Genomic DNA, 13,867 nt, shown 5'->3' with positions numbered 1-13,867 from the left:
TTTGCCCAAAGATAAAAATGTTAGATCTTCTACCTCTGGCTGAATACAGGACAGACTATATCCTTGCCTGTCAGCTAGGAGTTGTGGTTACTTTTAATTACTTGTGATGGAAAATTACTGTTCACACATGAAGGTGCTTCCAAACATGGAGGGAATCTTTGCTTGATTGTTTTTATTTTTAGGATAACTTTTCATTGAGGTATTTTATAATTCTGCAATGCCAGTCTTACCGTATTTCATTTTCAATATCTAATATAGCATTGTTATTTTTGTTGCTTTTCATTTACTTTTTATTGCTAATATTAGAAAAATGATGTCAATCTCTTTAGTCACTTTTGAAGTAAGAGAACTTTTAGTGGGTTCCAGTCTTTATCTCAACAATTGTAGATATAACATTGAGTTCTGGAAATTGATTGATCTGTAGGTAAGTAGACAATAGTATGCCTTAGATGTGATTCTCAAAGACATTTCGTCACTAGGAATAAGTGAATTGACTTGCGGATTAGTGCAGCTATTTGTAAGCCTTGGCAGAACAATGTTCACCTGTTAAAATGGGTAGGATCCCAACCCTAAACTCTAGTCTTTTTTTCCATCTTTGCCGATCAGCTGGAGTGGGAATTTCCATTTGAGTGAAGTAACTAAATATATTTCGGTCAGCAGTTCAAAAAAAACCCTAAAAAAACTCCTCAGCAGCTCATCCCCTGACCTCTACATATATGTCACATGTTATCATGTCTTGCTTCCAGCTTCCTCAAGTAGGTTGTTCAACTGTCTGCTAGCCAAGTCACAGGCGGGATTTTGGTTCATTACTATTCCATAGTGTTTGGTGCTAACCTTTTTTTTTTAAAGCATAAAGTTGTTTCTTGGGATGTTATTGTTTCATGTTCTTAAAAAAAGCCCTGGGTTTATGTTTCTGGGGCTGGGACAGCAGCATGGCAGGAGCAGCATCATATGCATGTGTCATTTCTGGTGTTGTGCCTATAAAATTTCTTATGGACACAGTGAATAAATGTGGTTAACTGGTCATGTGTTTTGAATCTGTACTTTATAATTTACATTGAAAGTGCTACAAATGACTTAAATACTTCAGGACCTTTAAAATTCTGCCATTTCTTCACACTAAGTGTTAGCTTTTTGGTTACAAGTAAAATTGCAAATATTTTATTTTGTTTAAGGTACATAATTTCTGTTGTGTACAGTAGGTTATTTTGTTATTAATTGCCACCTGTGAAAGGTTTTGGAGCCATGGTATTTTTTTTTTTGTTTCACTTGCTACATCATTTTATTTCAGAGGCATATCACATACTTATATTCACACTTTAACCTTATTTACAGCCTTTTTAATTGTCAAATCATTTTATTTTCTCATTGCTCTTGAATATTGGCCATGGATCCTTCTATGGTTTGATGTGTAATTGCCTTAACTATGTAGAAATAGACTTCACTTCCACAAAGAAATGTGTCATCTTTCTTTTTTCTTAAACACATTATCTTCTTGGTCTAGCTTTTCTTTTCACACTGTTTAGATTGAGATATGAATACAAAAAAATTTCTCTTAGCTCTTATTTCAATTAAAAGAAAACCAACAACATTTAAGAATGGTGATATGAGGCAGCTGACACTGGCCTCTGAGTCCAGGAGATAAAAACGATGTTGAAGACTATGGTGGAGCTGAGAGCTCATTCCTGTCCAAAGGTTACAGCTCACTGTGGCTCCAGACAAATTTTGCCAGGTGGGAATTTGAGTTCAGTATCACTAGAGCTGTTTTTACCTGATTTTTATGTGAAATCTCCAGATTTTTAAGTGTCAGCAGCTAGTTCATTTAGGCCATTTCAATGCAGGGCAAACAATATAATCTGTGGTCCAAGTTTGCCCACAATCTGCCAGTATGCTACAGGGACCAGAGTTTCAGTAAGCACAAGAAAATCTTTATCCAACACAGACCTTCTAATACCTAGTGTGTTAGACGGTCCCTAGTGCCTAACACAGAGCCTGGCGTGTACTATGTGGTCATGTCTATACAGGCTGTGATGGATAGACATTGTCTCTGCTAGCCCAGCTAGTGTGGCTCAGTGTTTGAGTATTGACCCATGAACCAAGAGATCACTGGTTTGATTCCGGTCAGGGCACATGCCCAGATTGCAGGCTCGATCCCCATTAGGGGGCATGTAGGAGGCAGCTCATTGATGTTTCTATCTCTCCCTCTCTGAAATAAACTTTTTAAAAAAGAAATTACTTCTGCTGTATTTGCTTAGGCCATGGGCTGTGAGCCAGCTGTTTCCTACCTGACCATGTTCTTTTCTGTGAGATGGGAGCCCTGCACTGCCACAGTAGCTCTGGTGACCGGAAATGCTGGAAGCCTTTGTCCCACAAGCCTCCCTAACCTTCTTCAGCCAGGTGTCCATGTCCCTTGTGCTCAGCTCCCATGGCACCATAAGCTACCCTTCTGAAACTTCTAGTAGCATCTCTCCCCTCAATTTTAGTTTTGCTTCTCCTCCTCCTAACCACCAGCTGAGAGTGCTCCTAGGGCAAGAGCTATGTCTCACAGACTAGATGCCCACAGACTAGATGGGGACTTCTTCTCTGCAGTGCGGATGAGCTAATATTTCATCGTCAACAATCTTAGGACAGTGGTCATGTATAAGTTAAGAATGCAGACTCTTGGAAAATGGTTGATTAATGACCTCTGAAAATGTTCTCCATAAAACCAATGAGAAAACACCCAAATTGCCAAAATCAACGTTTAATATAACTCTGGAAATTAACCAGAGACATAATAGTCTGGGAAGTGTTTATTAAAGAAAAAAATGGCATATTCTCAGTAAGAACAGCAAGCTTTCACGTACCCTATTCCCACAGCTCCCTCCAACTCTGTGTTAATCTTGAATATCAGTAGCTCCCAGTCACAGTGAAACCAGGAGCCTGGCACTCACTGAGGGGGAGAATGGAGCAGAGCCTCACTCTTTGACCTCAATCTGGTGTTTCGTGGAAGACCTCGTAGGCTCTCTTTACTTTGCCTGACTTGAAGTTCACCCACTTGAAAAAGCCTTTACCTTGGTGTATTTGTCAAAAACAGTTATAGACGGTTACCTTTGTGGCTGTCAGTGCTGATGTATGACAGTTAGAAATAACAGGCTAACCAAAAAACGGAAAACGAAAAGCTGGGAATGTGATGTCCTTAGGGGTTTTGGAAAGCTCAGACATATTCCTAGAAATCTAGGTCTTGTGCACAAGCAGGGCTTTGCACTAACTCAGGAGAGACCTGACTAAGGCTCTAGGCTCGCACCTCTGGCTGACCTTGAGATTCTTTGAAGGAATGAAGGATAAGGCAGAGCAGTCAGTTGCCCGGCTGGGCTGTGTGTTGAATGTATGTCCCGACATACACACAGAGCCTTTGGCAATGCCCGGGAGACTTAGTGGTTCTAGACCAGGGGTGGGGAACCTTTTTTTCTGCTAAGGGCCATTTGGATATTTATAACATCATCCTTAGGCCATACAGAATTATCAACTTAAAAATTAGCATGCTGTATTTAGTCAAACATTTAACTCACCCCGAATGCCTTGGCAGGGCCATGCCAAATGACTTCGTAGGCCTTATACAACCCTCGGGCCAGACATTCCCCACCCCTGTTCTAGACGATTAGAAAATCTCTGTCCAATCATTAGTGAGCAGTATTTAACTGAGCAGGGACTTAAGTGACCAGATGTGACAAAGACTATAGACTTTGCAGAATTAGTTAAGAAACATCACTAAACAAACAATAATAACAAACAGCATAAATAACACACCTGGGGAAAGGGGCATCGGATTTATAGAGTTCCACAATATGTCATTTAAAATCTTCAGTTTTCAACCAAAGTTACAAGTCATGCAAAGAAATAAAGTATGGCTAACATGCATTAACAAAGCACACAAGAGAAACTGCCCCCACGGAAGCCTAGACATTGGACCCAGTAGACAGAGACTATAAATCAGCTAATTTAAGTACAGTTGACTCGGCTTTTTCTTTTTTTTTTCCATATTCAATCCTTATTGTTGAAAGTATTACATATAACCCTTTTTCCCCCCCATTGACCCCTTCTAGCCTGCCCCTCCTCCTCCCCTCTCTTCCCATCCCAGGCCTTCACCACCCTATTGTTTGTGTCCATGGGTTATGCATATCTATCTATATATATCTATATCTATATCATCTATCTATCTATCTATCTATCTATATATATATGTATATATATATAAACTATATGTGTATAATAGAGAGATATGCTAATTAACCAGGATGCTGTAACGGGTTGACCGGACAGGAGGTTGTGCACATGCATCATCAGGGGTGGGTCGGCAGGGGCCTCTGGGCACCTGTGCTGGGGGAGGTCCTGATCAGCAGCAGCTGCAGCTGCTTTAAGGGCCGGAGAGGGAGGCAGGACCAGACTGGAGGGTGGGCGGCACCACGCAATTTCTAATCGCGCGCTGGGCTCCTAGTATGCATATAAAGTCTTTGGTGGTTCTCTGCCCACCCACCCTCCCCCACCTTCCCTCTGGGATTCCACAGTCTGTTCAATGCTTCTATATCCCTGGATCTATTTTTTTATCAGTTTATTTTGTTCATTAGATTCCATGTATGAGTGAGATCATGTGGTACCTGTCTTTCTCTGACTGGCTTATTTCCAAGGTGTCCCAAAGGGTAAGAGATCCTTCTTTTTTACTGCTGAATAGTGTTCTGTGGTATTAATGTACTACAGCTTTTTTATCCACTCATCTACTGATGGGCACTTGGGCTCCCAGATCTTAGCTATTGTAAATTGCCCTGCTATGAACATAGCGGTGCATACATTCTTTCTGATTGGTGTTTCGGGTTTCTTAGGATATATTCCTAGAAGTGGGATCACTGGGTCAAATGGCAGTTCCATATTTAATTTTGTGAGGAAACTCCATACTGTTCTCCACAGTGGCTGCACCAGTCTGCAGTCCCACCAGCAGTGCAAAAGGGTTCCTTTTTCTCCGCATCCTCGCCAACACTTGTCATTTGTTTTGTTGATGGAAGCCATTCTGATAGGTGTGAGGTACTACCTCGTTGTTTTAATTTGCATCTCTCTGATGATCAGTGACTTTGAGGATTTTTTCATATGTCTCTTGGCCATCTGTATGTCTGCTTTGGAGAAGTGTCTGTTTAGGGTCTTTGCCCTTTTTAAAATTGGATTGTTTGTCTTTCTTTTGTTGAATTGTATAAGTTCCTTACATATTTTGGATATTAACCCTTTATCAGATATATCATTGTCAAATATGTTGTCCTATACAGAGGGCTCCCTTTTTATATTGTTGATGGTTTCTTTTGCTGTTCAGAAGCTTTTTATTTTGATGTAGTCCCATTTGTGTATTTTCTCCTTAGTTTCCTTTGCCTTAGGAGATGTATCAGTAAACATATTGCTACGAGAGATGTCTGAGGTTTTTTTTAATTTAATTTTTTCTTTTTTTCATTATTGATTAAGGTATTACATATGTATCCTTATCCCCCCACTGTCACCCCAACCCCCACCCCCCGCTCATGCCCTCACCCCGCTAGTGTCTGTGTCCATTGGTTATGCTTATATGCATACAAGTCCTTTGGTTGATCTCTCCCCCTTCCACCCACCCTCTCCTGCCTTCCCTCTGAGGTTTGACGGTCTGATTGATGCTTCTTTATCTCTGGATTTGTTTTTGTTCATCAGTTTATGTTGTTCATTATATTCCACAAATGAGTGAGATCATGTGATATTTATCTCTCTGACTGACTTATTTTGCTTAGCATAATGCTGTCCAGGTCCATTCATGCTGTTGGAAAGGTAGGAGTTCCTTCCTTCTTACAGCAGTGTAGTATTCCATTGTGTAGCTGTACCACAGTTTTCTAATCCGTTCATCTGCTGATGGGCACTTAGGCTGTTTCCAAATCTTAGCTATTGTAAATTGTGCTGCTATGAACATAGGGATGCATATATCCTTTCTGATTGGTGTTTCTAGTTTCTTGGGATATATTCCTAAAAGTGGGATCACTGGGTCAAATGGGAGTTACATTTTTAGTTTTTTGAGGAAGAGATGTTTGAGATTTTGCTGCCCATAATTTCTTCTAGTTTTGTTTTGTTTTGTTTTTTTTATGGTTTCATGTCTTACATTTAAGTCCTTTATCCATTTTGAGTTTATTCTTGTGTATGGTCTAAGTTAGTGGCCTAGTTTCATTTTCTTACATGTATCTGTCCAATTTTCTCAACATCATTTATTGAAGAGACTGTCTTGACTCCATTGTATGTTCTCGCCTCCTTCGTCAAATATTAATTGAGTGTAATAGCTTGGGTTGATTTCTGGGATCTTTGGTCTGTTCCATTGATCTATATGCCTGTCCTTGTGCCAGTACCAGGCTGTTTTGATTACAGTGGCTTTGTAGTATAACTTGATATCTGGTATTTTGATCCCTCCAACTTCATTCTTCTTTCTTAAGATTGCTTCAGCTATTTGGGGTCTTTTTTGGTTCCATATAAATTTTGGAGTGTTTGTTCTTCTGGTATTCCATGGTATGAATGTAACAAGATTCCAGCCTCTTATTTGATCGATCCCTTTAGTATTATGCAGTGACCTCTGTTGTTTCTTGTGATGGCCTTCATTTTGAAGTCTATTTTGTGAGATACAAGTTTTGCTACCCCAGCTTTTTTTTTCTACTTGCATGGAAATTTTTTTTTTCCATCCCTTCACTCTGATCCTATGTGAGACTGTTGTTCTGAGGTGCATCTCTTGTAGAGAGCATATATTTGGGTCGTATTTATGTATCCAGTCAGCTGCCCCGATCTCTTTTGATGAAAGCATTTACTCCATTTACTTTTTTTTATTGTTGTTGATCTTCACCTGAGGATATCTTTACATTAGTTTTTAGGGAGAGTGGAAGAGAGAGGGAAAGACAGAAACATTGATGTGAGAGAAACACAGACCTGTAACCAAGGTACATGCCCTTGACTGGACTCAAACCCAGGACTCTTTGGTCCACTGAGCCAAGCTGGCTAGGGATACTCCATTTACTTTTAAGGTTTCAATTATATGTCTTTTCTCTCTCTCTTTCTCCTCCTCCCTCCCTTCCACTCTCTCTAAAAATCAATGGGAAAAGTATCCTCAGGTAAGGATTAACAAAGAGAAAAAAAATAATTTTGTTTAAAGTAAAAAAATAAAAGATAAATATTTTAATAGTAATCGCCAAAGCAACCATTAAGAATTAAAAAAAACTATGGTGTGAGAAACAACAGGGAATTAAAATAGTACACTAAAAAATACCGAATATAAAAGAAGACAGTGATAGAGTATGAAAAGGAAAAATGCATAGAAATAAGTAAATGACATGTAAATGCTATCTTGTTAGTTACAGTGAATGTATATGGATTGAGCACTCCAATAACAAGGCAGCGAAACTATAGGAATCTAAACTATAAGAGACACAGTTTAGATTCAGAGGCTCAGGTTGAAAATAAAAGAATGGAAACAGATATACTATGCAAACAGTAACCAAAAGAGAGCTGGAATGGCCAGGCTAATATCAGACAAAATAGACTTTAAGGCAAAAACTACAGGTTAATCCATCAAGATCTAAAATTTATAAACAGCCCAACTGGCGTGGCTCAGCAGTTGAGCATCGACCCATGAACCAGGAGGTCATGGTTCAATTCCTAGTCAGGGCACATGCCCAGATTGTGGGCTCCATCTCCAGTGTGGGGTGTGCAGGAGGCAGCCAATCAATGATTCTCTCTCATCATTGATGTTTCTATCTTTCTCTCCCTCTCCCTTCCTCTCAGAAATCAATAAAAAATAAAATTTATAAACATATATACACCTACTAACAGCAGCAAAATACACGAAGGGCTGACAGAATTGAAGGGAAAGATAGACAATTCAGTAGTAAGAGTTAGATATTTCAAAATATGCAGAGCCTTGGAATGGTTATGGCTGCATAACTGTAGGCAAGTGTTTACTTCTCTCTGCCTCTCTGTCCTGGTGCAGAATGGCAATCAGACCCACTTCTGCAGATTGACTGGATACACACAAAGCACTCATTGCGTTATCTCTTCATTTCCCCCTTTAACAGTAGAGGAAATGCGGTCTACACAGGCATAGTGAGGTGTTCAATCTGATAGATGGTGAAGCTGGCCTGTTGGTACCACAGTACCTGCTGATGACTGTTCCGCCCTGCCTGGGACTGTGGTCTGTTTTCAGGCAGTTGTGTCTGAGACGCTGGTCCTCCTGTAAAGACTCCCAGGTGACGCGGGGCACACAGACATGGAAACAGTACTACCTCTGCCGATCCGAGCTGGACTTCCGAGTGGAATCTGGGCGGCCAGAGAAGGACTTCATCTGCAAAGCCCTTGCCGGGCACAAAGGTATGGTGTTGGGAGTGTGGTAGCTGCCCGCTTTCCCACCACTCACTCTCCCTGGTCTGGTCCCATGGCATTTTGTGTTTCAGCCAGTGAGTTGGAAAATGCCACTTGACACGTGCATTCCATGCTGGGTTCGACATCGATGTTGTCATTGACAGTCACTGTAACCCTGTGAGGAGGGCTCATTGCATGTATTTCATTGTTTTGGGGGTGGTAGGCTGTGGGCAGTCCTGGCATGAAACCCAAGTTGTAAGTCTAAAGCCCTAGCCCTTTCTGTCCACTGCTGTCTCCCAATCCGCGCCTGTTGTGCTGCAGGGACAGAAAGGGGTGATTGTCTCGCCTGCCCTTCCCAGGTTGTGCTCACACTCCAGGCAGGAGTGTCCATTCGAGGCAAGTCTGTTCTCTTTCAGGAGAGATAGCTAAGCTGGCCTACATCTCGCCCAACGAGTACTGCTTTGACAGGCGGGAGAAGTCTGTGGTGTGCACTGCGTCCTCAGATGGCACTGTGCGTGCCTGGAATCTACATGCGGTGAGTGGCCTGGAGGGGGCCAGGAGGAGTACTGAGTGTCTTCGGTGTCATTAGGCATCACAGGTGACCTCTGAGGTGAGGAGTGGGAGCCCATTGTACAGATGAGAAATCTGAGCGGCAAGGGGCTCAGACGCCATGCCAGGTCATGCTTGAAACTAGAGTCTGAGTGATCGCAAATGACCTGCTTCTAACTTCCTCTGCACAGGGCTGTTTGCACAAGTGTGTGCGGGGGTGGGGGGTGGGGGGTGAGGGTGGGGAGGGAGGGGCACTGTTGTGCTCAGTGCTGGCCCCTGGGTGGTTGAGCCCAGGGAACTGCAGCTTTTAGTCACCCCCAGTGCAAGCTTAGTGTTAAAACCTTGAAACTTGATTAGTATTTCACACGTTGCTGGTGCTCTTAGTTTAAAAGTTTTTCTATCCATTTTCTCATTTGATTCTCACAGCAGCTGAGCAGACTTCTCGGTATTATCATCCTAATTTTATACACGTATAGACAGCCTGGGAGAGGGAGTGTCTCTGAGTGTGTGGTTCCCTGTAAATTCAGGGTTCTGCCCGGCCACACATGGATGTAACCCGGACTCTTATAATGGGTCCTTTCCTAGAAAACTGTAGATTACTTCACGTTTCCAGAATCCCTAGACAGGCAACGGCACCCTAGTACCACATGGTGAGGTGGGTGCTTATCTCTCTGTGGCTCAGTTCTGCTGGAAGTGACAGGTTCCTTGCACTTGAACATAGTGCACAGAGCGGAGGGCGGTCTCCAAGCAGGACCCTTGGAGGCTCTACCTAACTCCCCACAGATCATTCCTCTTCTGGCCCGTAAGAGAGCGACCTGACCATGACCTGAGCCTTCCTTTTCAGTCTGCATGAGCAGCTGGCTAGTGGGAGTTGCGTTCTCATACCCCTGTGCCACCTTGGGTCCCTGCTCTGCCCAGACTTTACAGTAGAAACCGTAAGAACGGGTGTGAGGTATGTTTCTTTGGTGATGGCAGGTGGTGCTTTTGAAATGGCCCACTCAGGTCTGAGACCACTAGTGGCTGTTGATGTGTGATCACCAACTAGACACCAGCCCAGGATTCCAGATGGCTGCAGGATTCCAAACCAGGTCCTGTAAGGGACTCCAGGAACCGGGAGGGACTTGGAAAGGAAAATCAGAGAGGGTGTGGGAAGCGGGGCAGGAGGGCTAGAGCTGTTTTGGAATGAGTTACAGTTATCATTTGTTTTGCTTTTGAATATATTCTTTCTGATTGTATTTGGGATTCTTAGGATATATTCCTAGCAGTGGGATCACTGGGTCAAATGGCAGTTCCATTTTTAATTTTTTTTTTTGAGGAAACTCCACACTGTTTTCTATTGTGGCTGTACCAGTCTGCATTCCCACCAGCAGTGTACTTGGGTTCCTTTTTCTCCACATCCTTACCAGCACTTGTTGTTGATTTATTGATGGTAGCTATTCTGACAGGTGTGAGGTGGTACCTCATTGCTGCTTTAATTTGCATCTCTGATGATTAGTGATGTTGAGCACTTATTCATATGTCTCCAGGACTTTTGTTGTATGTCCTCTTTAGAGAAGTGTTTATTTATGTCCTCTGCCCACTTTTTAATTGGGTTGTTGGTCTTCCTTTGTTGAGTTGTATGAGTACTTTATATATATGTTTGGGTGTTTTTTTTTTAGATTAACCTCTAACCAGATGTATCATTGGCAAAAATGTTCTCCCGTGCAGTGGGTTCTCTTTTCAACTTGACAGCTTTCTTTAGCTGTGCAGAAGTTTTTTAGTTTGATGCAGTCCCATTTGTTTATTTTTTCCTTTGTTTCTCTTGCCCCAGGAGATGTATCTGTGAAAATTCTGCTACATGAGATTTCAGATATTTTGTTGCTTTGTTTTCTTCTAGGATTTTTATGTTTTCCCAATTTATATTTAAGTCTTTAATCCATTTTAAGTTTATTCTTGTGTATGGTGTAAGTTGGTGGTCTAGCTTCATTCTTTTGCATGTACCTGTCCAATTTTCCCAGCACCATTTATAGAAGAGACTAGCTTTACCCCATTGTATGCTCTTGCCTCTTTTGTCAAATATTAATTGAGCATAATTGCTAGGGTTGATTTCTGGGTTCTCTGTTCTGTTTTGATCTATATGCCTGTTCTTGTGCCAGTACCAAGCTGTTTTGATTATGGTGGCTTTGTAGTATAACTTGAAATCTGGTATTGTGATCCCTCCAACATTGGATTTCTTTCTCAAGATTGCTGCAGCTATTTGGGGTCTTTTTTGATTTCATATAAGTTTTTGAAGTATTTGTTCTAGCTCTGTGAAATATGCTATTGGTATTTTAAAAGGGATTGCATTAAATCTATAGATTGCCTTGGGTAGTATGGACATTTTAATGATTTTGATTCTACCAATCCATGAACATGGTATAATCTTCCACTTGTTTATATCTTTTTCTATCTCTTTTTTCAACATCCTGTAGTTTTCTGAGTATAGGTCTGTTGCCTCTTTGGTTAAGTTTATTCCTAAGTATCTTAATTTGTTTGTTGCAATGGGAAATGGGATCGTCTGTTTAGTTTCTCTTCCTGAAAATTCATTATTGGTATAAAAGAAAGCCATCGATTTTCGGGTGTTGATTTTGCATCCTGCTATATTGCCAAATTCATTTATTAGATCTAGTAGTTTTTTGGTGGAGTCTTTAGGGTTTTCTTTGTACAATATCATGTCATCTGTGAATAATGATAGTTTTACTTCCTCCTTTCTAATTTGGATGCCTTTTATTTCTTCTTGTCTGATTGCTGTGGCTAGGACTCCCAGTACTAGGTTGAATAAGAGTGGTAAAAGTGGACATCCCTGTCTTATTCCTCTTCTTAGGGGCTATGCTTTTAGTTTTTGCTCATTGACTATGATGTTGGCTGTAGGTTTGTCATATATGACCTTTATAATGTTGAGGCATGAGCCCTCTATTCCCACTTTGCTGAGAGTTTTTATCAAAAAATGGGTGTTGGGTTTTGTCAGATGCTTTTTTTGCATCTATTAATATGATCATGTGATTTTTGTCTTTTAATTTGTGTGTTGTATCATGTTTGTTGATTTGTGAATATTGTACCAGGCTTGCATCCCTGGAATAAATTCCACTTGTTCATGGTGTATGATCTTTTTAATATATTACTGGATCCGATTTGCTAATATTTTATTGAGGATTTTAGCATCTATGTTCATCAGGGCTATTGGCCTGTAATTCTCTTTCTTTGTAGTGTCTTTATCTGGTTTTGGGATTACGGTAATGCTGGCTTCATAAACAGAGCCTGGAAGTGTTCCTTTTTCTTGGATATTTTGAAATAGTTTGAGAAATATAGGTGATAGTTCTTATTTGAATGTTTGGTAAAACTCCTCTGTGAAGAATTCCGGACCCGGGCTTTTGTTTGCTGGGAGTTTTTGATTACTGCTTCTCTTTCATCAGTTGTTATTGGCCTATTCAGGTTTTCTGATTTTTCCTGATTCAGTTCTGAGAGATTGTATTTTTCTAGGAATTTGTTCATTTCATCCACATTGTCCAACTTGTTGGCATATAGTTTGTTCATAGTATTTTTTTACAATCCTTTGTATGTCTGTAGTGTCAGTGCTTGCTTCTCCACTTTTATTACTGATTTTATTTACTTGGGTCCTCTCTCTTAGTTTCTTGATGAGTCCAGCTAAAGCTTTATCAATGTTGTTTATCTTTTGAAAGAACCAGTTCATGGTTTTATTGATTTTTTTGTTTTGTTTTTTTGTCTCTGCCATTTATTTCTGCTCTAATTTTTTTTCCTTCCTTCTGCTTACTCTGGGCTTTTCTTGTTGTTCTGTTTCTAATTCTTTTAGTTGTAGTGTTAGATCATTTATTAGAGCTTTTTCTTGTTTAGTGAGGTATGCCTGTAATACTATGAACTTCCCTCTCAGAATTGCTTTTGCTGTGTCCCATACATTTGGGAGTTGCTGAGTGTTCAAATTCATTTATTTCCAGGAAGTTTTTTATTTCTTTTTTATTTCATTTGTAACCCTTTATTGTTTAAAAACATACTATTTGTTCTCTGTGTGTTTGAATTTTTTTTAGTGTTTTATATTGTGGTTGATTTCTAATTTCATGCCACTGTGGTTTAAGAAGATGTTTGATATAATTTCAGCTCTCTTAAACTTGTAGAAACTTATTTTGTGTCCTAACATGTGGTCTATCTTTGAGAATGACCCATGTGCACTTGAGAAGAATGTATATTCTTCTGCTTTGAGGTGGAATGTTCTGTAAATGTCAGTTAAATCCATCTGATGTAGTGTGTTGTTTAAGGTCTCTGTTTCCTTGTGTGTGTTTTTTTTGTCTGGAAGATCTATCCAGTGATGTCAATAGAGTGTTAAAATCACCTACTATGACTGTATTGCTGTTGATCTCTCCCTTAAAGTTCGCCGAGAGCTTTTTTTATATATTTAGGTGATCCTATATTGGGTGCATAAATGTTTACTAGGGTTATTATTTCTTGATGGATTGATCCCTTTAGTATTCTGTAATGGACTTTTTGGGGTCTCTTGTTAAGGCTATTGCTTTAAAGTCTATTTTGTCAGATATAAGTATTGCTACCCTTTTTTTTTTTTTTCATTTCCATCTGCATGGAATATTTTTTTCCTCCCTTCACTTTTATCCTGTGAGAGTCTTTTGTTCTGAGGTACGTCTTTTGTAGATAGCATATTTCAGTCATGTTTTCTTATCTATTGATCTACCCCATGTCTTTTGATTGGAACATTTAATCCATTTACATTTAAGGTTACTATTGATAGGTACTTATTCATTGCCATTTTTATTCTTTAGGCCTATGTTTCTCTCTATATATGTTTCTTCTTATTACAGTAGTGCCTTTAACATTTCCTGTAGTGCTGGTTTGATGATGATAAACCCCATTAGCCTTTTTTTTGTCTGAAATTCTCTTTATTTCCCCATCTATTTTG

General features: G+C 40.2%; 1 protein-coding gene across 6 annotated transcripts in view; it reads left to right on the top strand.

Moving 5' to 3' along the window:
- The window catches only part of LOC132211836 (F-box/WD repeat-containing protein 12-like), a 35,268-nt gene that overhangs the window by 5,962 nt on the left and 15,439 nt on the right, over nucleotides 1-13,867 (top strand). For all 6 annotated transcript variants that reach the window (XR_009447574.1, XR_009447576.1, XR_009447575.1 and 3 more), the window contains exons 3-4: nucleotides 8,222-8,385; nucleotides 8,793-8,911. Coding sequence is in view for 3 of the 6 variants with exons in the window: in XM_059656482.1 (XP_059512465.1) it covers nucleotides 8,222-8,385; nucleotides 8,793-8,911 (283 nt within the window). In the remaining 3 variants the exon portion in view is untranslated. The remainder of the gene's footprint in view (nucleotides 1-8,221; nucleotides 8,386-8,792; nucleotides 8,912-13,867) is intronic.

Source organism: Myotis daubentonii, chromosome 11, assembly GCF_963259705.1.
Source record: "Myotis daubentonii chromosome 11, mMyoDau2.1, whole genome shotgun sequence".
Taxonomy (NCBI): Eukaryota; Metazoa; Chordata; class Mammalia; order Chiroptera; family Vespertilionidae; genus Myotis; species Myotis daubentonii.
This window is presented reverse-complemented; position numbering and strand designations above follow the sequence as displayed.